The sequence below is a fragment of the Macrosteles quadrilineatus genome, unplaced genomic scaffold, assembly GCF_028750875.1.
Source record: "Macrosteles quadrilineatus isolate MER2022 unplaced genomic scaffold, UCM_ALF_1.0 Scaffold_2__2_contigs__length_208266976, whole genome shotgun sequence".
Classification (NCBI taxonomy): Eukaryota; Metazoa; Arthropoda; class Insecta; order Hemiptera; family Cicadellidae; genus Macrosteles; species Macrosteles quadrilineatus.
Genome location: NW_026542595.1, coordinates 69234188 through 69261204, shown reverse-complemented (window position 1 = coordinate 69261204; position 27017 = coordinate 69234188). Strand labels below are relative to the sequence as shown.

The 27017-nt window shown below is 33.8% G+C and overlaps 1 protein-coding gene across 9 annotated transcripts in view; it reads left to right on the top strand.

Annotated features, from left to right (window-relative positions):
* LOC128987765 (uncharacterized) overlaps positions 1–27017 on the top strand; it is a 178766-nt gene that overhangs the window by 42598 nt on the left and 109151 nt on the right. For 5 of the 9 annotated variants that reach the window (XR_008490279.1, XM_054408779.1, XM_054408778.1 and 2 more), the window contains exon 2: positions 15611–15717. The exons of the other annotated variants lie outside the window; for them this stretch is intronic. Coding sequence is in view for 4 of the 5 variants with exons in the window: in XM_054408779.1 (XP_054264754.1) it covers positions 15611–15717 (107 nt within the window). In the remaining variant the exon portion in view is untranslated. The remainder of the gene's footprint in view (positions 1–15610; positions 15718–27017) is intronic. 9 annotated transcript variants of the gene reach the window in all.

The following is a 27017-nucleotide window of genomic DNA, read 5'->3' as shown; positions in this document are numbered from 1 at the left end:
TGAAGTGTGTACGTCATGTACGCACGCGCCACTACGTCATCGATTGTGTCTGTAGTTGTGTCATAAAGGTAGCAGACTACAGGTACAATCATGGATTAAAGGAGCCTACTCCTTTAATCTATGGTACAATGTACCTACAGTGTTTACTGTACTGTATACGTAATGTACGCACCTGAGACCTGCCACTACGTCATCGATTGTGTCTGTAGTTGTGTCATAAAGGTAGCAGACTACAGGTACAATCATGGATTAAAGGAGCCTACTCCTTTAATCTATGGTACAATGTACGTACAGCGTGTAGTGAAGTGTGTACGTCATGTACGCACGCGCCACTACGTCATCGATTGTGTCTGTAGTTGTGTCATAAAGGTAGCAGACTACAGGTACAATCATGGATTAAAGGAGCCTACTCCTTTAATCTATGGTACAATGTACGTACAGCGTGTAGTGCAGTGTGTACGTCATGTACGCACGCGCCACTACGTCATCGATTGTGTCTGTAGTTGTGTCGGGGAGGTTTCTTCCTTCCTCTCCGCAATTATCCTGAGTTTACCTCTCCACCTACATCTCACGTTTAGTCTGAGTTTTTTTCAGTATAGTGTCTTCTGATTTTTATAGCAATTTATTGGTAAAAAATAAAAGCATATTTTTAGTATATTCTCTATAGAAAAATAGTTTAGTTTGTTGTCATTGTCTGTTTCGTCATACAGTATGATACAGGGTGTCTTGCAACCATAAGAACAAACTTTGTCACGTTATTCACCATGTCAAAAGAAACAAAAAATGTAATACAACATGTGTCCTATCTCATTCCGTTTTCTATCTGTCTGTATGTTCTTTTTTCAAAAACATTTCTCCATTTAAACAATGTTAAATTGATAATACTACTTTTTAACAGTGTTTAAATGGAGAAAACTGAAGGTATGGCAAGAAAAGCATTTCTCTGTTATTCATCGTCCAAACTACGCTTATAAGATATCTTTGTAATCTGCATGAAATACACTAGATTTAACATGCCCTGCTAAAAGTTTGTAAAATTAATGATTTTCATGGAATTTGGCATCGAATATTGAAAAAAAACGCCATTTGTAAACGGTTCAAGAGTTTTTACTTATATTTTGCACAAACATATCGGTCAATAACATAAACATTTTTTCAGAATTTCGACTCTGTAGCTCAAACAGTCTAGGAGTTATAAAGGTTTTTGTAAAAATCACATACAGATAGATAGACCAAAAACGGAATTAGATAGGACACATGTACATTTTTTCTTTCTTTTAGCATGCTGAATAACGTGACAAAGTTAGTTCATTCGGTTGCAAGACGCCCGTAGTATACCTAGAGTATTGTCTACATGCCACCCAATTTTAACTGAATAATCAGATTTAAGATTTTTGTTTTTTATAACCAATAACTGTATTTTGTATTGATGTATTAAATCATAGTTATTTTTTAAATATCGAACCAATGTCTGTACTTTGGAACAGCTTCACGTTGTTTATTGAGCCTCCCTGATACAAGGGGGTTGGTAAATACCAAGTCTCTCCATCGCAGTAAAATATAGCAATGGCTTTATAGAGACATTCTTCAGTAGCTTATATTATGCTAACGCCCATTGAATTATATCATCACGAACTCTATTAATATTTTGCTATTTATTTATTTGCTGTAAGGGAAAAATATTTTTTCACATTAGGCTACGTAAAATAATACCTAATGTGTATTAAAGAACTCAGTATGCTTATATTAGAGTCTTTTATAAAGAAACTCTGTATTTTTAAGAAATTGTTAGTGTATTTAAATATAAATATCAGTATGTTTACTGTAACATAATTGTTTACAAAAACGTAACATAGAATGTCATACAAAACCTCTGCAAGTTTAATAGGATTTTGTATTAAAAAACTCTGTTCTGTTCAGAAAGTAGTAATCCTATATTTCGAATTTTACCCAAAGCTCACTATGTTTAATATAGTTCAATACAATAAGAAGTAAAGTGTATTTTACTGAATGTTAAAAGATTCAATATATTTAACATGATTTGAAACAAAGTCTACTAGTAAGTATCTTCGATATAGTTTTATTTAAAAATCAGTAAATTTATAGCGTTTTATAACAAAATCAGAATATTTTGCTGATGACAAGTAGTTCCAGCTGCAATATTCAGCCATCAGTACGGTACTTTATGTTCCGTCGCATCACTCGCCTCTCACGAGCAAAGCGCTACAAATGGACAAAGTAATGCGCTTCTGGTGTACTTTTCTTATTGTTCTCTCTATAAATCTTCATCCGCCTTCCAGTCTAGTCGTATTCTATTTTACTGCACACCACACCCTGGTTGGATTCATTTTATTTTCATTCTATGTTCATTCCTTTCGTTTTATTTTCAATTGCAGCAGATTCATTACATTTGATTTTCACGCTTTTTTTAATAGGCCTACTGTATATTCAGTTGTATTTTTTGTGTATTTTAACAACCTCATTACTGTATTTTACTTCAATTTGTGTAGTTTTATTTTCATTTATTAAATTTTGCTTTTGTTTAATTTATTTCCCGATTAAACGTCATAGGCCTACAGTCAAGAAAAACATACTCAGGAAATAAAAACAAGAATTTAGGAAAAATTTGTAATAATTAAGAATTTTTAGTTTATTTGTACATTTATACACATATGGAAAACATACACTTACATGTCGAAGACATATGACCCATAAGTAGTTCCGGTTTATCAATGTAATGTTTATGTTATACTATTATTGGTAATAATTGTAGGAATGATAATTTTTATCATTATATTTTGAATTCATATATTTTGAATTTGATGAATTCAATAATATTAACCATAAAGCAATATGTTTTAAACATTTTTAAAATTTGCTAGTCTATGCTTGGCCACCTATAAACTTCTTTTTGTAGCTCACGCTCATAGCACACTTCCCTGTTTCAAAGGTTATAAAGGAGAAAGAAAAAAGAAAGAAAATGAAAGAGAAAGATTGAAACATGGCTACAGAAGTATCGCGCTTGGCTGCTCATGTCGTCTTCTCTTTTGTTCTTTTTAAAAGCTTGTTACTTTCCAAACTCCTTCGAGAAATGTCTTTTGCAAGGACCTAGTTAATTACTTTCGTTTACGTTACACACAATTTATAACAAACTCTAATTAATACCTTTACACTATTGTGAACTCCGTTAGAATGAGTAGTTTATTTATAGCAGTGTTGAAGATAAAAAAAAGGCAGAGGATACACGTCCGGTAACCGTACGTGGATTAGACGTCCGGCAATTACTGTCATAACCTAACCTAACCAACCAAACTTGCTGATAATGAAAAAATCTAATTAAGGTTAAATTCTTTCTCTATAAAAAAATTATAAATGCCAAAAATTCTAATAAAAGATGTACAGTTAAGAATAAATGGTATTCAATGCAAACTCTTCGACAAAAAGTTAAAGTCATCAATGAGATTCGAACCCTGGACCTCTTGCATATCAGCCGAGCACCTTATCCACTACACCACGACCACCGATGGCTGAACGTTGTATTGTTGTGGTAAAGGCGTTCCAGGCTCCCCCAACCCCATGACGTCATTGCCGTACGCCTTATCCACGTCCGGTTACCGGACGCGTATCCTCTATGTAAAAGAAAACTCTCAAATTCAGTTGTTATTAAAATTTATTGTGTGTTCTCTTCTCTTAGTAGAACCAATGCCAAGCGTAGGTAGAAATAAACATTTAATTATTTTGTAAATATAAAACAAATTTACAATGATAATAAAAACGTAAATAAGAAACAGATGTGAAAATAAATTATTATTAGACAGACGCAGCCAAGGCCACACTAAAAAAAACATTTTTTTAGAGTGTTTTTAGTTACATTTTTGATCTAGTAGATCGAAAAAACTCACGAGTATAACTATGAAATAATTCCAATGCATCTTTTTATCAACCCTACCCCATAAGTTAAAAATTGTTCTTAAAAACACTTTTCTTTTTCCAAAGTTGTTTTTACTAATTTGTGTTCTTAAAAATCAGATACACCATACAGTTTAAAGCTAGGTCACTACTGCAGGCTGTCTGCCACGTTGTTAGTTTTAACAAGTCTATTTCCGGTACCCCAGACGAGTTGTCGCCGACACTTCCGGTCCTACCCTACGTACTCCCCTTCTCACCCCATCCTATTTATTTGGAGCCCTAGAGGATAAAATGTTTTTATAGAAAAGGCTTAATCTGGTTAAAAAAAGATATTAATATAAGGATTTGAGGTCTAGTAGCTTTGTTGATCTTTGCAATAGGATATGTAACTAAATTGAAAAAAAAAACTCCTTGAATTTATAGGAATAATAGCTGGTGTTATATAAGGAAAAACAACGCACTGCTTAATCTTGTAATTCCTTTCAATCGGCTGTGTAAAAGTAGTATTTAAAAATTATACAAAGCAATAGAGTATAGACATTGTAGGAGTTTCGTTTCCTTCAACAAGTATTTAATAGCTAATTCTTATAATCATATACATATAACATATACGTTTTGAAAGCCAGAGGGACAGAGTTAGGGATTTTAGGAACGGGAGTAAGACAGGACCTTCCAATGGAGGGATACAGAACTGCACATCTATCGGATGTAATTTTTGAAAAAAACATATATCGTTTTGTCAATGCCTGAGTTAAAAATTGTTATTGAATCTTTTTAAATTCATTGTATTTAACGCAACGCGTATTTTCATTTCTAAAACATCATATAAAATTCAAGTGTATAAATAGTTAAGTAGGTACTTGATTTTTTAGTTTTTAGGGACCATTATAATGCACGAGTAGTACTAGAGAGTAAAAGAAAGTATAATCTTGATGATGTTTATTATTTCATAAACGTAAATAATCTTAAGTACTTTAATAGTCGTCCAAAAATGGTAGATAAATGTCTACACATTTAAAAATTAGATTTATCGTAAAGTCTAATTATTAATAAACTGCACTAGACAAAAAAGAACACAGTACGACCATTTTATGACTAGAGAAGCAGATATTTGAACAAGAGTTTTTAGAAGATGACTAAATCAAATTTTCTGCACCACAGATGGTATTGTATTGAATGTTTCTGTATAAATCATTTCTGAATCTGCAGTCAATACAATGCTAGGCCCGCCGCCTCGTCTGCTGCCATTGACGGCTTCATTTCATACTGAATGAATGAAAACAATACTGTAGTAGTGAACTCGACCGTGTAGTTCAAGCCAATCTACCTAGCAATTATTTATGAAATGTTAGTTAATAGCTATTTGAGGGATTTTTGTAATTTTATTTGAGACTTTATGAATCACAAAAAAAAATGGAAATAACCCGATCCATCCAAAGGGGGAGTAGAGGAGAGTTTTACCAATAAAAATAAAAATGTATTGTGAATTAATGGTATTCACTAATATTTTTATAATCACAAGAGAGAATAAACATAATCTAAATCGTTTGTATCGTACAAACGGACTATCAATCGATCGATTAGTTGATGTTACTTCACGTTTGAATAAACTTTCTCTACCAGACAAAGAAACAAATTATATTCGTACCTTCGTACGCATATCACATTTATTCGGCTACAAGTGTAGGCTATAGGTCCAGTACTACAGTATTCGATTGTTAGTTGTAGATACAATGTCAGCTCAATTCCACTGTTGTAGACTAAACGCAGTGGTGCATGTAACTGCACCAGCTGTTCTACTCATGTAGTTCCCATGCAGCTGTTTTATTTCTACTTCGCATCTAACCTTGGCCGACCTTGTCAGGGTTGCGTAGCTAATTTACATGTTATGTTCTAATTGATTGGTCCAAAAATTGTTATAGGTCAAGAATATTTCCATCTAATCTTTAAACACCCCTTCTTTACTTTGAAAACCATCGGGAAGTAACTCTCGGTGGAAAATTCGGTTCTGAGCTGATAATCCTTACTACATGACGGAGGCATTAAACCACTTGTTTTTTTTATCAAACTCCACACACGTGCAATCTCCACATCCTAGTTCACATATCCCTCTTCATCGTATAGTTTGATGGTTCAAAATACGATTCCTTTTTCATTTTCACTAACATCGTAACTCAATATACAGTTCCCTTATAGCATGTTTAAAGAAATGCCGAGATGGCCTGCCAAACACCCCGATCTATCTATGACCACATTTATTTTTCACAAAACCATCGTCATATTCACACCATAGTGAATTATTCTAGTAGCCACCAGAGAGTCCTTAAAAGCGCTGAAGAGGAACACTTTTGTAGTGAAGGGTTGCAGTCACTTCCCCTTTTCAATTTCGAGTGTACTTGAGGTGCGTGATCCCACAACCAAAAACAAAAGTGGAAGAATAGAGTGTAGCAGCTGGTGCAATTGTTGGGAGGTAGAGAAGGTGTAATTAAAAACACGCCGAGGGGAAGGCTCATTGAGGATGTGTAGATGATGTAGGTGGGTTGGTTGGCTGAAGATGGTTTAGAACCAGTAACCACCAGCGTTGCGTATCAGAGTAAATGTACGAATCGGAGTATTGGATTGTTATTCATTTATCGAAATTAAGCAGCCAATTCTAATTCTACGACCATACATAACATAAGATAGGAAATCGCATACAACACTTGCGATACAACTTCTTAGGTTGCTGCGTGTGAATAAATGAGATTGTAGGATTTTGATGAATTGTTACGTAATTAATTATACACCTTACGAGCTTAGAATAATATATTACCTCGGAATCATTAAAAAAGTAATTTTTATGTTTATTTTGTACCTAAAGTGTATATCCTTAAATCCAAAAACACCAGACTAGTAGTAATTGTATGTTGAAGATCTGTGTATTTACTATTTGAATATGTCACTGTAATTTGGAGGGATCGAGGTATTAATGCAGCACATGCCAAATAAACCAGTAATGTGCGTAAATATATACAAAATTAATTACAAAGGCTAAAGTAAAAATATAATCCATAACTACGGGCTGATATAGTACAGTATGTGATAACACATATTAATCAAATTTTAAATTATATTTTCTCTTATCTGATTGAGTTAATAATTTAATATTACTTAATGCTATGTTATGTAAACTAAAATATATAGTATTACGAGTATTATACCATTCCGAATATACCATGCGTTTGGGATACTGGAGTTTTATCAATAGTCAAATCAAACTATACCTATAATACAACATGGCCCCCACATTTAATTGTGGGCCCTGTTACCAGGATCTGGCTCGGGCCCCCTACCAACCGGGGGGTCGGGGGGGTATGGAATACCCCCCAGCCTAGCCGGGGGGTCCGGGGGTTCTCCCCCGGGAAAATCTTGAAAATGTCATGTATTTTAGTGAGTTTTTAAGGCAATCTAGGTATTAAAATTGTGAGTGGTAAATGGCACTTTTGCAGCCTTTTTTAAGGAAGAAAAGAATTCTTCAATGAGTTTTATAAGACTTAAAATTACACGAAATCAGCAATTAAAACTATTATATCAATACACAAAAGCTCCATGCCTATTAATATTTTGTGTTTTTTATTTCCCTGTAAAAGGGTTTGGCTATCTTAACTACTATAATTGTACTTTGTAATATGGAGTAGGAAAAAAACTTACGTAAATCGAGTTTAACAGCTTACACCAATGAAATCATATTTTATTCAGTGACAATTTTCATCAAGAATTTTAACAATACTACATTTTTTGGGAGTGGATGCCTGAGCTGCCGAACTTGCTCGAGTGGTCACGGAGAAAAACGAATGTGCACTAGTAACGCCGAGAATGACCGATGCTGTCGATGCCGATGCTATCCAATCCATGCTTTAGTACAGTATTATGTACCGTGCGAATTGGGAAGAAAACTTAGGTCAAAATTATTACAATCTTTCATATTTTTAAAACTACATAAAAGTGCAACCGGGACCAAATGTTGATAAAACGGGACGAATAAGCGTCCCGAGAGGATTTGTCGGGACGAGCCAGTCCCCCTAAAACGGGACGTCTGGTCACCTTAGCTATGGTACATAGTACATGTCAATTTTTCAATGCTTTACAAATTTTATTTTAACTCATAACTATAAGGATTCGTTCTTGAAACTATCAGTTCAATTATAAAACCAAACTTTGTTTATTATGGGGGGAGTGAGGGTAGGAGTGGCTAGGCGCCTGGCGGGAGGAAGGGGTAGAGGGAGTTTGTGGGGCCGGCCACTGGGGCCCGAGCTGGCTGTTCTGCTGTTGTATAGTACATACGCACCTACGCACCCATAGTATTTAAATATAAACTAGCCTAGAATCTAGAATTAATACATTTTAAATTATTTAACTTTTGTTTTTTGTAAAATTTATATATTATTTTTTATCTTCAATTTATGATCTACTGTAAAGTGATCTTCAATGGGGAAAAAAAGAAAAAGAAAAAAAATGGGTAGGCCCGGGCCCCCTGAGGGCCCGGGCCCTGTGACCAGAGTTGCGCCAGCCCCACCCTTTTGGGGGCCATGCAAATGAATATGTGTTATTTGCCACCAGTGTCATTTGCCACCACTCTAGGATTTGTGTCATTTGCCACCACTTTATACCTGGCTGGGTGAGTCATCAGCCCCAACCCTAGTCCGTGGGTCATCACCCCTCGAGGCACCGGCCGATGGACCAAGGAATACCTATAATTCACACTATCACCCTCTCTTGCAACATTTTTATGGTAAAAATTCCAACACTCTCTCCAGGAGTAGGGAAATACATGACGGAAACGCTCATTCCTATCTGTGGTTTTGTAGTGTTAGTTAGTGCTGTTCTCACCAAGTTTTACAAAGTGTTAGTCTAATTTATTTATTTATTAATTCGCTAAAAACGTTTATAATTATTATCAAATCTACATGAATTAAGCTTTCCAATGACCCACTAATTAATAAATCGGTCCAGTAGAACTCTAGATTTACCTCTACAAAGATTTTCAAAGTTGAATTATATATAAGTAGATGCATATTGCACAAGAGTGACATCACAGTTAAATGAATCTTTAATACAAACTATATCTAAAGCGGCTAAATAATAATGTAAACTAATAACGTACTAAATAAAACCACATTCAATCAACAAATTAATTTAGACGATAGACGGACTTGGTTAACATAAATGTTTTTAGTTGCTTATTAAGTTATCAGGCAGAATTTTACACAACATAATACCGACATATGCAGGATTCTTTCCAAAGAACATCATAGCCCAGTCAATGAACGCAATAAAACACCCTTTTTCGCAACTAAATGGTGGAAAGCTGGATTTTTATATGTGATAGAACCACATGAGAGGTGTATTTTCCCATAAGTCCCCACTTCTACCCCTTGAGCTTTCCCCCCACCCCCTCCAAACCTATAAATTGCAGTGTTAATTTTAAAACATTTATAATTTATTCTTTGCACTTTTTCTTCAAACTTACTCGTTTAGGAGCTATATCATGCTGAATGTAACCAAAAGCTACTTCAATCTAAATTTTACACGCTGTAACTCCTTTACGTGGCTTTATAGAAAAAATTAAACTGAAAACATTTTTAAAATGACAGTCTAAAATCGTCATAAAATACAAGGTGTCCGATAAGAAATTTTTAAGTTAAATATTGAAAATATCAGACTTTAAAGGAAGAGAATTCATATTTTTAAATGCCTTAAGATAGTAGTTGAAATTCCCCATATAATGTTTTCTCTAAATCAAATAGTTTCTGAGATAGCAAAGGTGGTACATTTAAGTTCTTCACTCTGTATATTCGCAGAATACTTAACACTGAAACTGCGTCTTTTCAAGTATTTTAATGGGATTTAATCTCATTGATGCGTTGTATACTGTGCCAAATGTTATTTTTGTATTATTTATCTAATCTTAGGCCATGTAAGGAATATTCAAATAGCTTAAAATACCTAAACATAGATAGGCCTATACTGTTTAACTTGCAATTATGTGATTTTGGACTCAAAATATGCGTTTTCTTTTGCCGAACAAGATGGTAAAATTAATTTTCACAATTCACAGTTGTAACTGGAGTTATAAACATTTATTTAATATCCAAAAAAATTATAAGTACATCTACATGGTTATGACTCATAGGAACGGCCACGGCGGGAATTCCAGGAACTGACCCTACTGGTGGCAAATGACACTGGTGGCAAACGACACTGGTGGCAAATAGTAGGACACCAATACGAATGTCCAAAGACACAACAAATCATTAACATATTATATTAACATTTTTAGTCAATTGATAGAACAAATGTTTTAAAAAGCTACGAACAAAACAATAAACTGAATAATCAAGAATCTCATTTACATTCTAATCAAGGCTTTTTGTTGCGTTTCTAGATTATCTATTCCATTGTTTCATTAATTAAATCGGATTTAATTTAATCAAACATTAGATTAAATCAAAGTCATTTTACGTAATTACACACTGAATCAAACTTCAAAGTTACAACCCGTGTTAGAGCACTATAAAGGCCTTCATGTCATTATTCTGTGGTGTTAAATATGTTATGTTAAACTAATCTATTTTATTCTTTGATACTTTTATGCTCAATTTTTCCCACCGCTCTGATAAAATTAACTCTTAAAATCCAAACCTATCCCGTCTAGTTTATGAAACTAACTGATGAAAGTAGGCCAAAAGCCTTCATGCAAGGCATGTTATGAATAAGAATATCTATGCTAGGGTATTTTGGTTTCTATTTTTATGTTTGTGTTTTTTTCACTCTTTTATTTAAATAAGCATTTTTTAAATCAATAAAGAAAGTCTAAGATACATCATAAGTTTGTGTATCTTTTAAAATATTAAACCCGTCAACTAGGGAACTTTAGTGGGCGAATCATCATGAAAATATTAACCTATGTATCCGTCAATCAGATTTTACATACCGTAATTGGTTAAATCTTTAAGCATTGAATTTTGACATTGATTAGACCTATAATTATTTTTTATCCTTCTCATTTTTTACACTGAGTCCTTTGCTATTTTATAATAATGAGGCTAGAAAACAAGCAGTTTACAATTAATTAGAGAGTTGTATGTGGTTGAAATTATCTTGATAAATAACAAACAAAAAGAATAATAAATAAGGAGTAAGTAATATTTAAAAGATCCTAAACACCAGCCAAAAATATAGTCTTAAAATTGTCTTTAGCTAATCTACAATCATTTTCAATGCAATCGTATTCATTTGCCATGTTCAATAAGCCAATTTTGTTATTTGTTGAAACAGATTGAACAAATACAGAATGTCAATCACCGGGTTAAATTATCATTTGCTGAAAACAAGTTTGTTTGGATTCAATTATAACTCGTGTCTATCAAGTAATGTTCTCCCTTGTTTCCAGTTTACAATTATATACTATATATACATTAATACGCAGGTTTTATTTACGAATTGTATATAGTTGGAATAAGTTAGTTTTTAACAGGAAGACTTAATATTTTTTAAATATATCTTTACGTATTTTTTTCACATAGTTATGATTTAGCCAGTTCTATATTACTAATGTTGCTACCGATCGTAATTTACATTATTCTTATTTCCCAACCATCGATTTTGTCACATTAAAAACCAGTATTGTATTTTTTGTATAGACGAGAGTTTGTTTTTCTCACGATGATGTAGATCTACTCAGGAAAAATGGTAATGGATGGTTTGGGGCGAGTTTCAAAACTAATAACCCGCTGTAAGTTGACGAGTTTGGGGCTGAAGTTTGGTATGGGAGGAGGGGGGGGGGGGCAGGGTGAAGTTGACTCGTTGGAGAGCACTTTCGCCGCACAAAGGATTCACTGGTGTATCTTCGGCCAAAATGTTGATTGTCAGATAGATTCAACAGTATCAAGTAAAATATTTTATGAAACTGGCTCATTAATTTCTTACAAATTCCTCCATAATAATGCGTAGGTTCTGAGTAGCAATAAAATTAGTAACAATAAGCAATAGCCACAAAATACTTGTAAATCCCCTTCCGATTTTATCCTACTAATCTTATTTAGTGAGAAATTTTGGATGCATGGATGGATGTTTGTCACTGGAAAACGCGAAAAATACTTTAACCGACATGGCTGAAATTTGGTATGATGATAGCTTACATTCCCGATTAACATATACAAATATTCTTATCTCAAAAATCCTTTCGGGCTCTGAAGTTATGATATTAAATAGCATTAAAAATTTATAAGTTTAATCAACAGGGTGCAGCACTGTTATTTTTTGCATGAAATGACAACAGCTAATTTGAACTAACTAGCAACAAAAAGTTGTGGTATACAATGAGAACTTTAATTTTTCCATGGTTTAGGTGTGGTAGAGCATTATGGCTATGTTAGATGTACCGTACTATAGCATACCGTATAAATTAAAAGAACCTAATTTTATTAAAACTTGTCCTCTCCCAAAATTGCAATAATAATTTTATACGTATACGAAGGACGGATACTCTGTTGGTTTAGTTATAAAAATTCCATATGATCAAAAAATAAACAAATCCTAGATCTTGGTAGCCTATAATGAACTTCAAGTATTGCACTACCTTTATTTTTACCCAGACAAGACGGGAAGCAGCCGTGTTTCAAGGCACTTAACTCCTCGTAAGAAATCAAATTACGTTTTCTAGTCCCGTTCCCTCCGCCGGGAAATAACCTTGCTGTTACGTGTACTATCTGCAGAATAGTAAACTGCAGCATTGTAAAGTGCAGTACAACAACTGCTTAATGGAATACTGCAGCATGATAACTACTACAGTATGTTAATCTTCAGCGACATTTTAATGTTTAAGCACAATGTCTGTAGCATCATCAACTTATCTGCTGCAGAAAATACGGTAGTATGACAACTTCTGTATATCCAAGAGCTGCTTCAAGTTGAGTAGTTCAGTGACGTTAAAACGATCTTTTGGTCCAACCTTTGAAAAATCCAACAATCTTAGTGTCTTTTTGAACAAATGTTAATTTTTTATGTTATTTCAACAGAAAAAAGGTTCAATTCCACGAGGCAGTAACTTAATAAATAAAGTACTGTATGTATACGGCATACTAATTGTTACCACAATTTGTTTGTATGTCAAAATTTCATTAAATGCTTGAACAAAACATGTAACAAATTAAATAATGATCTCTCAAGCCAAGGCTTGAATTGAACGTTTACTATGACTTAACTAGTAAAATAAATTGAAATAAAAACGTAAAATTGGACACAAATTTGCATTTTTCTGTTTGAATTTTCCTTAATCTTACTAAAAAATGATTCAAAGAACTCTTAAAAACATACAATGAAAGATAATCAAACCCTGGGACGAGAGAGGACATTACTTGATAGACACGTGGTGTAATTGAAACCAAACATGTCATGAGCAAATACAGTGTAAAGTAAATTGAGCCCGGCTGTGGACGACATTGGGGTTTTGTTTAAACTATTTTAATGAAAAAAGAATACATTTGCAAATATTTTAATGTTATTGGGAAACCCAGCGTTTTATTCATATCGCTAAATACAAGTATTGATGTTGAATGTAATTCACGTGTTCACCCTTAATGAAGCAGCTGAAGAAGATTTTAACATTGGGTTTTTAACCCATATATAATACAATTCCATCTGATGTATTTGGGGTTTTCTCTTGTTATTTCATCCAAAATGTACTTTTATTATATTTTTTTAATGTATTTTGAAAATAAAAACTAAATATTTATGAAATGGCATTGCAGTATAACCAAAGAGAACACACTCCAATAATTATTTTCCCCAAAAACGAAATAAACTTAATTTGAGCATTATTATTTTTAATATCGATAATACTTGGTACAAACTGAAAGTAGATAAAGATAAATAGAGCCTTATATAAATTATCTAAATATTGGGCCTCTGAGCTGCTGGCTGATACTTCGGACATCAGAACAACATTATCCAACAATACAATACACGCAGACACGCTTCACTAGGCTGCAGTAGATGGGATGAGTCCTGCTTAGTAATTTGAACTTCAAATCAGTAATTTTGCTTCTTTTCCTACGCTCGCCATGTTTGCAACAAACTTTTTATAAGAATTTAGATTTTGTATTCATGAAAAAAAACACCCAAACAACATAACTATTAACCTAGATTGAGTAATGCCTGAATCTCTCGGAGCTAACATACAATTCTGTCTTCATTTATTATTAGTTCAGCTTCGTTACAAGTGGAAACAGAGATAAGGTGAAGTCTCTGGTGAATTATACCGGAAATATCTCGTGTTTTGCCGCTACATTGTTTTACGCATCGATAATCTTAGTCGGGAAAGTTGTTTTCGACAAAGAAGTAAACAAGTCATGTTCTTACCGTTTCTTAGAAATCCTGCCCTAATTTGATTTGATCTTTCACTAGATAACAACACTACTAGTTTAACAACTACCTGTTTCGATAAGTACTTTGTAAATTACAAGTACTGCAGAACATTTTGTTAACAGGTTACATTTTTTAGTTTGTTACAGTTTTAATGTTATTTTTAATCCCTTAATATTTAACATTACTAAAATACTGCGATACACTTTGACCATCAACATATATGAATACACCTAGCAATGCCTTAGTTTTAAAACGAAAGCTTAAGACGTGTTGCATTTATACAGTATTTATCTCGCATACTCTTAAAGCTTAATCAATCAGGAGTAAAATGTAACAGGATTAAAACTATTGTTAGTGATCCGATCTTGATTTTTGCTTAAAAAACAATAACAATTTCAGGGAATTTGTTGCAGAACGATAACACAATCGGGGTTAGCTTAAGAAAGTTCAACTTCTATAACACACTAGTTAACGGTTGATCTGCCATGAGTAGTTGGCAAAATCATGTTTGGTCCATCTGATTTTGTGTGTAAGTTCTTAGTTAAAAGAAATTTGTAGAGAAATGAACTTAACCTACGTACCGTACTTGTTTTCTGTGTGGTACTAAAAATTAAATTTAAATCAACGAAAAATCATCAAGTTAAAACGGACCTTTTATCACACAGTTTGTTGAAACATAACTCGAGCCAATTTTAATACATTGTACTACATATTATTTTTATAACTTAATTCATCTCTAGCGACTGACTTAAGAAGTAATGCGATACCGTAACTGTAAATTTACTCAACCTACTTTCTAATTAGTTCATGTGAGGCCTTATTATAAGAGTAGCATTCTGTACATGAAATTATATACAACCAAAATCAAAGTTATACAGGGTGTCTCATAAATGTTGTACAAAACATTTTTAAATGCTTTTCGAATCAAAATGAAAAGAAGATAACGAATAGCATTAACTCTAGATACTCTCAATCTCTCTCATACAAAATATGTTTTTCATATTTTTGATCGCTCTTTTTGAAAGTCAGCATTAGTGGTGGGAATATTATAGAGCAAAAAATTAACTTTACAAAATTAAGGTATCTAATAGTGAACCTTAAACATTTTAGACAATTGCATGAAAGAGTTAAAAATACGAAACATAACTAAGAACACAAAGTTTTGTGTAGAATAGGATCAATATTCTGATATATTTCTCCCATATAATTATTTCCTGGAGTTATGGGACACCCTGTACACGAGGGGTTCGGCGTGTACACGTGGTGAGGTGTGTGTTGTGTCGTGTACGTGTAGGTGTACACGATGCCGTGTGAGGAGGAGCCCAACAGATGTTCTGCAGCTCCTATGCTGCCTCTCTCCTACTGCTCCATGTTCACTTGCTTCTGGCACTTCTGGTCATGGTATGTGTTGATGGTGTTGTATATGTCGTACACTTGCTTGGCTGTACGTTTGCTTGCATAGCATGACATTTATGATATTTTCATGTTTAAATGTCGAAGACATATCATGATTATAATGTCGAGGCAACCTGAAGTTAGGTTAGCCGGGGATGGAGTTTTGTTGGATTTAGTTAAATCAGGTTGTTTGTGAAATACGAATAACAGTAGTAACTTTGCTGACGTGAAGGATGTTTATCATAATTTCGCATAACCAATTCTTAACTGTTTTTCTTAAGCGTGAAAATTGATACCTATACTGCTTCAGTAGTTTGGTTAAATTAATAAGTTAAATTAATAGTTTGGATAAGTTAATGTCCAGGTTACGTTAGGGTGGTTCAGTTGAAATACGATTACTTATGCTTTTTTTGTTGACGGGATGCTTCTGGCAATTATAGTCATGGTGTATAGTGATCATTTTGTTTTGTAAAGTTGTACTAGTGCTTAGGTGACCAATATAATTTGTTTGTTTGTATAGTTCCGACAACTATTTAATTTCAATAGTTTAACACAACTCTTATTCAAATTGGACTTACAGTAGTTGGATTTGTAATTAAGTTATGTTATGAATAAGTATGGGAAATACGAAAATGACTGTAATTTCGTTGACATTAAGCTTATTCACTTGTTTCTGGAACATTAGTGGTAAGACGTAGTTATCATCCGTGATGTCAAGTGCTTGGATTTAATCTTCTTTATTTTACAGTATTTCAGAATATTTGCAACAATCTAACATTTGGTATGCGTAGAAATAGGTCTTTCTTGGATAAATACATACTTGAATAATATACAGTATGCCCTAGCTAATTTATGTATAACACACCCAGAAGTATGTCATACTGAAATGATCTAAGATGGTGTCAAACTAAAATTAGTTTACTTTATAGAGTAAACTTATAGTTTTGTTTGTCTATAAAGATGCATCAGCAGTACATAGCATCAACTAACTACAACTTTTAATACGGTTTTCATCACCAAGTACTTGGTTATTTTATTCAAATAGAGTTATAAACCCTATGGATGCTGCTTACAAATATACTTATTACCTCTTTACTTAAACTAATAACGGAATTCAAACAAATTTTTCTTGTGAATTTTCTTTTTATTGTTTTTATTTTAAGACAAAAAATGTGGTCTTTTACCTAATTTCCTGCATATATTAAAAAAAAAATTGATCTTCTATCCACACGGATACTTTGGTAACCTAAAGTACTATTGTTAGCTAATTTTCATAAAAAAAAAATAATTTTACTTTTACCTTGACACTTAAATAGTATTCATATGGATACAGGTTTTAAGAGTTTTATCAAATTGAAAATTAAGTATCTTGTTCATAAATTGTAAACAAATATTTAGAATGAGTACCAATAGATATATTATATAAACACTTATTTTTTTACAATACCAGTGGTAGCAAAATAGCAAGGAAAATATGAACACGTTTTATATACAGGGTGACAAAAAAGTCTGGAAACGGTTTAATATCTTTTTAACTAAATTCGTTAGAAAATTCAAACCTTTTACATCAACTTATACGTATGAAAACTACTTTTTGCAATCATTGCCATTATTTGACCTTTACCATGGGACGGCCCACGAGGAGTAGGTACATAATCTTTAATGTAAGCATAGGTTGATATGCACATCATTTTAAAGGTTTGGTCAAGTGGAGTTCATTGCCGGAAACCGCGTCCAAAAAGGTTCATCCGTTACAAAATGGCGGCAGTTCAAAGTTGTTGCGGAATATACCTGCAGAGGCCTTAGGCTGGTTTTATGCACCGCGACAGTCGCGAGTCGCGCCACGTCTTGCGGCTGACAAAAATGTCACGCGACAGCGACACTTTTTTGTCGCGTAAACTCACATCCGGTGGTGGGGGAATTAAAGAAATCAGTCTGTTCTCAATCCAATGTTGTGTGTTATGTTTTGATGTAGAAGTGATTATTAAGTTGTTTAAATATAGACCCTGTAGTGTTGTACACGTTAATGACAAAACCCCAGTTATTTAAACAACACATACAATTTACAGTTGGAATTGGGTCAACCCTCTTAAAAATGTCATTACATAATATAATTATGTAGTTTATATTACAAATAAAGAGTAAAGAACTCTTATATACTAATTATTAACATTAATCAATATAAATATATGGAGAATATACCACGTGGAGTATGAAAAATACTACTGTCGCGCCGCGACTGTCGCGGTGCATAAACGTGCCCATTTAATCCAATAGAACTTGAACCGCGCGCGACACATTTTTTGAAGCTGCGATTCTAAAACCTGTCGCGGGTATTTAGAGTCGCTCCGCGGCAGTTTGTCGCTGTCGCGGTGCATAAATGCTCCCATTTAACTCAATAGAACTTGAGTCGCGCCGCGACACGCGACACGCGACACGCGACTGTCGCGGTGCATAAAACCGGCCTTAGTCAACATTAGCAGGGAAATCTGAAACCCGGTTAAATTTGTTTTGAAGATTGAATACTATTATTCTATGAGCTAGTTGACTTTAAAATACAGTTTAAGCTCTCAAACTAATGTTTAATACGAGTATTTGCCCATACTAAGGCCTGTGCAGGTATATTTCACAAGAACTTTGGACAGCTGCCATTTTGTAACGGATGAACCTTTTTGGACGCGGTTTCCGGCAATGAACTCCACTTGACCAAACCTTTAAAATGATGTGCATATCAACCTATGCTTACATTAAAGATTATGTACCTACTCCTCGTGGGCCGTCCCATGGTGAAGGTCAAATAATGGCAATGATTGCAAAAAGTAGTTTTCATACGTATAAGTTGATGTAAAAGGTTTGAATTTTCTAACGAATTTAGTTAAAAAGATATTAAACCGTTTCCAGACTTTTTTGTCACCCTATACAGATCAATTTAGTCATCAAATAAACAAATCTGATATTAAAAACGTTAAGCATTACAACACTTATAGGCCTATTTATCATTATGCAGACTTTAAAAAGCCAACTTATATTGAAGAAAATACAAAATAAAAACTGTTTCCATATGAATATCATGGGAACACAAAGAACTCTTTCGATATTGTCAACATAGTCTGTATTCCCATAATATATATTTGGATTAAGTTATTTTATACCAAACATGTAAAAAGTAAGTCACGAAACTATAATTCTATGTATATTTCAGTAGCTTAAGGTGCAATGAAGTGAAATATAATTTTCCCCATCTTCGTACAAAATTATAAACAAATGATCTTATCTTGAAAATTTTCAATTAATTTCGTGCTGAGTCAACAACCTGGTCTGCATCACTTTGAAATTATATATTTCTTCCTTGCACAGGCTTGCCAACCCTAGGAAAATTTCAAACCCTTCCTAATAAGCCTAGACCTTAAATGCATAGAGGTAAACTCAAATCTTTACCTACCATTAGGTAAAAAAATTAGGAATAATATTGTATCCAAAAGGATACAATGGGAAGTAAAGGGCACAATTACATTTATAGTTTTATCGTCATTATTATATTATAGTTTATCATGTTATCATGTTGAAATACAAACATATTGTACATATTAAAGACTACCCAAGGCTGCGTTCCCATCTGAACTGGTAGTACGATCATTCATTTGTGAAATTAAGGAATACTGCGTTTGTAGACGTCAATGACAGTTATCCAGGTTGCCAAACAGTCTATAATTACATAATGCAATTATGGTCTACATTAAAATATTGTTTTAAATGTATAACTGAGCCATAAGCCATAAGGGCGTTGCAGTGGTTAGAGCGGTTGTCTGGTACAATAACAATCAGTGTCCGTTGTAATGTACGTGGCACTTGGCAGTTGTGAGGGCTCTAAGTCGTGTCAAGTGCAACAATGATGACAAAGACCATGATTATATCTATTCGACCCACTTTAGCCTGTATGCATAAATTATGTATAAGCTTATCCAAATACGAATATTCTGTGCCTAGTTAGTTTTTATTAAGTAACATAATTTCCCATTGTATAAAGCATAATACAACTTTTGAATTTTGAGAGTTGAATACATAACATTCCCATGGTTTGTTCTCTATAAACTCCAACATTTTGCTTAATTTACATTTGAAAAGTTTAAATTTTTTCTGTCACACAACCGATTGATTAAATCCGAAGAGACACCCATGAAACTAAATCATACATACAATGAATGGGGTTTGTGGTAAATATTTTTATCTGCATCATTATGTATCATACAACCTTTATGGTTTTCCAACCACACTCTAAAATTATGTGTCGTAAAATGAATTTATTCTTTCTTGCCTTCAATTATTTTTGTGTTATGCTATAATCTATTTCCCGTACTTAGAATAGTGTATTCTGTTTTTATCAAATAAATTAAATTGAATAAAGATATATAATTTTATAAAGAAATTAATGTTGTATTAAATTATGCGCCCAAACTCGTTATTGAAGAAACCCAATCACGTTATCAAAATCCTGAGGGAATATTTTTCTGACTCGAGGTGGAGGTGGCGTCAAAGTCTGGTTATTACAACTGGCTCTCGGAGCTCGGAGCAGCTCTGACGTTTCATAGACCGTCTCTTCAGAGGAGATGGAATATTAAAATCTTCCGTCAAATACATTTTATAACTTCCTTCTGACGATTGCCTTATTTAAGATTCAATACTTCAGCCTTTATTTGACGGATACAGTCGAAGGGTTTCTGAAACCTCCGATGTGTTTACTTCAATTCAAAATAATTGCAATTAAATTGTTCAAACGTTGTACAAAATGTATCTACTGTTGCCCTCTTACTTTTAATTGAACAAAATGTTGTAGGCAATAAGTAATAACGTATAACTTTTCTTGAAATTTTAATATACATTTACTTGGAATTTTTGTATTTTGAAATATATTTTTTATAGATTATTCAATTTGTGCCCATAACTTTGTAAAGCACTTTAAAAACCCTTAGCTAAGTTAAGAAACTTAACTGTTGACTTTGGATACAACCAGTTTAGTTTACTTTTAATCTTATTGTAGATAAATCTAAAGCCTGATATGAATTATGTTTAATGGCCAAATATTGTTTGAGCCTGCTGGTGTTGAATAAATGCTGCTCCCTTATTTTCAGTTGAAATTTTATAATATGCACTTTACTCTTTTTTATAATACCGATGAACAAGATTTATTTACTTATACATCGTACTAATTTACAAGTTATTATACAAACAAGAAATGTTTTGTATACATAAAAAAATGTTTTGATTTATGTTAATTCAATACGTAATGTTTTGTATTCATCGTTCTTTATATAGAATATAAATTTACCATTGAAAAATTGCTTGAATTAATCTGATCCACAAGGATAAATAACCCAGGAAGTATCTTTGGTTCAAGCTTGGGCGCAATTTGTTGAAATACCTTGCAAGCTATGTTATATTAAAGCAATTGTTGTTCCCCTGTATATTACACTTGCACTATATGTAAGTTAATTATGTGTCAGTGTGTCTTATATCATGTTAAGAATAATTAATTAAATGAAATCTATTTCATCCCTAAGCAGAAAAAAAGGCCATAGTAAAGATAAAAATGTGTGAAACTTCATAAAGATACATGTTAAACAGATTTCGATTTACTTTATATACCTACTGTACACTAAAATACACGCAAAAACAGTTAGAAATGCTTTTTTAATAAGTTGTGCCACAGAATTTCTAATTCTAACATTAAACTATGTCCCCAATGTTTACAATTCGTGGAATGCAGGGTAGGAGGAAGGGTATTGCAATAGCAGCTCAGTTTAATAACCCTAGAGCTAGAATGTTCTTTGTAACGTTACACTACGGAGATATTACGTTCAGCTTCACCAGTCATAGTCGTTGCTGAGGCTCAATGCTGTCTTGGAACTATGCTGTCTACCTGCAGTTGTTGTGATGTTGTATCCAAAGTCAATTTTATTTAGGGTAATCTATCTATACTATTATAAAGAAGAGGTGGTGTCTGTGTGTGTGTTTGTATGAGCTAATCTCAAAAACTACTGGTCGGATCGGGCTGAAATTTGGCATGATGATAGCTCACATTCCCGATTAACATATAGGCATATTTTTATCCCAAAAAATCCTTCGGGGCTCCGCCCCAGTGGCTCTGGAGTTTCCCATGTTAACCTTATGAGAAATGGAATTAATGAATCTTAACAGCTGTTTCAATTAAACAAGTTGGTTATGTTCTATGATGTTCAATAGCATTAAAAGTTACAAGGATTACCAACAGGGTGCAGCACTAGCACTATTATTTCTTTTACATTTATGACAACAGCAAAAGGTGAGTGAGCGTAGCGAACGAACTTCAACCTGGAGGCGAGTGAGCGTAGCGAACGAGATAACCTGAAGGCAAGTGAGCGTAGCGAACGAGCTAACCTGAAGGAAAGTGAGCGCAGCGAACGAGCTCCAACCTAAAGGTGAGTGAGCGTAGCGAACGAACTTCAAAAAGAACCGAAATTTCTTAAACCATCTCCTCACTCATAACTGCTATAAGCATTTGATACTTATATGCCAACCCCGTACGAAGGACGGGTACTCTGCTAGTTTCTAAGATAAAATAAACATTGGTTGTATCAAAACATACTATACTTTTATAATCCTACTTACTGATACTTGTTGTATGGTTTGTATTGATCAATTATAAAAGTATAGGAAACGCTGAAATATTCTGCATCGCCGAAAAGTATTATTTTAAATTATGTATTTTATTTCGAAATTATAATGAGGTCAGATTATTATATTTGGATACACTTTGTTCACAAAGTGTTAATAATGAGAGTTATTATAACTGTAACAAAAAGAAACTCTATTTTCTACTTGATTACGTACTTGAGTGTGAAATACGGATATTCCAGTCAATGGTTTCGTCCAAACTGATTATTGCGCTCGTTCTACTGTTATTTTATCATAATAATATTTTATATATACACATTTCAAGTATCATAATTTTATACGAAATATTCAATACCGTACGTATATAATGGTAAGCTGTATAGGTACTGCATATCCGTGTATATATTACACACACATTTTTGTTCTAACATTTGAAAGTCGATAATTAAATGTACAGCGTTAGTATCCAAAATCGATGGATAACTTATGGATAACACTGAATATGTACGAGTACACATTTAAACTACCAATTCTTGCAAAATCGTATTTTTTTAAATACCTCTACTTATATTGAAACAAAAGTACATAAACAATCGGAATTGTCAGCAATCGTCCATTGAATCGTTTAAACGGCCCATTGTTCTCACTGAACACTTTACTAATCACTTCATTATTCGTAACAATTCCACGCTATTGGCCATTTACTTCGGCCTTGGCAAAACAGAGTTCAATTTCCTAGACTGTCGCACAGTATAGTGTGTAGCGAATATGAAGGTGATGCGCCGCTCCGTGATTGGTCGAGCGGACAGGTCCATTGTTGCCGTAACCAATCAAATTCCGCGGTCGCGGCTCGGTGGGAATCAGTGGTGACTTTATTAACAAAATTCGCATCAACGTATTTTAACTTTTCATAAATAAAAAAGTATACGTTTAGTCAATTTTATGTAATGTGTTTTTGTTTTGAATGACTACCTATGTGTATGGATTTCATAAAATAGTTGTACAGAATCTCATTCTGCAATTTTTTGAATGCTTACATTATACTGTTCTGGGTTGTCGATAGAAATACAGGTACTTTGCTATACCCGCCACACCGATAAATTGACTTCCCAATAAGATTTTATTTAGTTTGAATAACAAAATCTTCCTAACCTCACCTAACCTACCACCATTAGGTTAGGTTCTAATTATTAGGTGTGGTCGGTATGATACCGAAGAACCGAAATACAATTTATATGTCGGCGAAGTTTAACTTCTCAATTTTTAATAAACTGTAATTAATGGAAAAATTATAGAGTCAATAATCAATATGTATCAATATTTAAAGCGTTGAAATAACCGCTTGTAACCAAATGTACTCATTGAATGCAGGAATTAAGTGTTTGAATTTAGATATAATCGAGATCCAATACAAGTGACCCAATTAGGTTCACTTCAGTGTTCTCACAATATTGAGACGATAGAAAATGTGAAATATATCTTGCATTTCCAATACACTACCTACCTATAATATCGTAATTAAAATTCATTTGTTTTTATCATTGTGTAACAGAATAAATGAACATGTAATAAAGTTGAATTTGTTATTTCGTTGGTGGAGTTGAATGTAATGCTTGTATATAACTTTCTTCAAACTACCAAATCAGGCCAAATAGATTTATACATCGGTAACAGCGATTTGTCTACGTAAAAAAGACGGAAGCTATTGTAGGATAATCCATTTACAGATAAATTTATGCGACATTTTCATTTTTTCTTTGTTTAGAAAAAAAATGTTGCAGTACGACGAAAATTATAGTTGCACGAGCTAAAAGTGTTTTCGACCCTTGTTAATTTCTAAACGTCGGATTCGCTTCGGTCGTTGAACTTCGGAGATTTGTCGAAAAGTTACATTTTAAGATCTAGTTATCAAATGCACTATTAGATATGCCTGTCATTAATTAACTTATTACTGCAATTTGTTTAAAATATGACATTATTCTTTGGACAAAACCTAGGAAGCCCTCGGTTGTTGAAGCCAAGTATTGTAACAGTGTAATCGACTTGTTGAACTTGTAAACTCGTGCAACGCGAAACTGCGACTAAACTTATTTTACTTCTAAAGAAGTTTTAATTGTCTTCAACGTAGCTCATTACAAGTTTGGATAAACTGCTAACTCGATTGGTCTGGCGTGTAGACTTTTTAATATTTGTTACAAAGTGTTGAGCTAAGCATAGAAACTTTGCAGACAACTAAGTTACTTATGGTACTTTAAACCAAAAAATAAGGTCAACATCCACACAACTCAACATTATTTACCCCAACTATTTTAATGCAAGTTGGGTAAAACTAGGGCAGTTGCATTGACATCATTTTGTTTAAAAATATATCCCCTTTTCAAAAGGCATATAGGAAAATATCCATACAGATTTGTCTGTATGGATATGGAGGTCAAAACTAGGGTAGTTGCATTGTGATAATTTCCTTTAAAAATATATTCCCTTTTCTTAAGGCATATAGGAAAATATTCATACAGATTTCAGACCTGACAAACCAGACTCAACACATTAAGAAATGTTTGTGCAACTAACTGATTTGATCAATCTCGGATTTTTTACTAAGTAGAAACTTTACCCAGCTGGTACTTAATACAATACCATGAGTGTGAGATGTTAGAAGGAGATTTAAAAAAAAAATGTAAGAGTCAGTTTTAGTCATACATTGAACTGTCGGCCAATACAACTTATTCATAATAATTATTACTGTTTATTGATGATATGTCTATGAGATTAATAAGTCTAGAACTTCACTATTATCATAGACGAATAGAATAAATTTTAATTCTTTTGTCTATGCTATTAAATTAGAGCTTTAGACACGGTGCAAAGATACTTTGTATCCCATCAAGTCTTTAGTCAGTTTTGATAACTTAGTGTAGTTTATGACCGGTTAATTCCAGTTCACTGATGTTGACTGAAGAGTACACAAGAAGTGTCTACTCTAACCTGTGCTATAATGTACTGAACTTATTTTGTTTTTATATAATTTGGCATGGTCACTCAATCGAAATAATGTATTGCTCAAAATTGTCTTATATTTTTCTTGTTTGTAGAAATCTATTGTAAATGGAAGATCCGTTTATTATAGATAACTAGCAGTTACCCGGCGCGTGTTGCTGCGCTAACAACTATTATTTTAAATGGTAATTTGTTCTTTACAATCTATTTCTTTATATATTTATTAGGTGTATGAATATAAATAACTTCTTGATCAGCATTGTACGTGTTATTAAATTTACGGAAAGTAAATAAAGATACGTCTTATAACATTTAAAACATATATTTACGCTTATACTGTTACTCACAAGACGGTAAATATACAAATACCTTAATACCTTAATACCTCCTTCTTCGTCTTTTACCCACAATGTGGGATTGACAGCGTCACTTTAAACACGATTACTAATACAAAAAAACAATATTTACAACTATTTACATACTTCCGGCAGGCTACAGGCTTCTTAAATCATCCCCTAAATACTCTGAAATATCGTAATAAGCCCGGCTCTTGATGAAAGTAGTTAACACTGCCTCAAATGTTCTCAAGTCCAACAACTGGATATGTCGTGGCAGCTTATTGAACAGACTTATGGCTGACACACTGTAACTAGCCTGGGTCCTAGATAGTCGCACCCTTGGTACATCAAGCTGATGGCGCTGCCTGGTGTTATACTGGTGGACGTCAACACGAGTGGTGAAGGTTGTTATATTAGCCCTAACGTGCACCAGACAGAGAAGTATGTAGTGGCCAACTACAGTAAGCACACCAAGTCGTGCAAAGAGGGGTTTGCAATGAGCACGATACTCACTCCCAGTAACAATCCTTAATGCACGCTTCTGGAGCCTAAGCACTTCAACAACCTTTGGCGAGTGTCCCCAGAGAAGAAGACCATAGCTGACATGGCAGTGAAAGAGGGCATGGTACACCATCACCAAATATGCCTCCGTTACACAAAATTTCAGCTTGAAGAGGAGGAAACAGATCCGTGAGAGTCTGTTGGTGGTTTGGTCAATGTGATGTATCCAGCTGAACTTCCCATCAAGAACAAATCCAAGCAATTTAACTGGATCTTGAACACCGGGCTGATCTCTGGAGAGGCTGCAGATGATGTGCTGCGTCTTATCCTCGTTTAGTTGGAAGCGGTTTGCCAGAAACCAGGCAGTTGTATCTTCAAGACGCTGTCTGGAGATGGCCAAAACTTGATCGATGTTCGTACCAGCTGACAGGAGAGAAGTGTCGTCTGCAAACATGAGGGTAGTGCCAAGGTTGTCGAGATCGTTGATCATGATGAGAAAAAGGGTAGGCCCAAGCACTGAACCCTGGGGTACACTAAAATCAACTGGCAAAGTGCTGGAGACAGCTCCACCAACTGCAGCGACCTGCGAGCGCCGTTCGAGGTAAGTACTCAGGATGGCAAGAGCGGCATCCCTGATCCCATAGAAGTGGAGTTTCCTTTTCAAGATGGAGTGGGAGACACAATCAAATGCTCTACTGATATCACAGAGAGTCAGGGAGAGAGCTTGGTGGTTTTCAAATGCATTTTCCACGCTTGCAGCAACTTTTGCAACAGCATCAACGGTTGACCTGCCCTTGCGGAAGCCAAACTGCATATTCG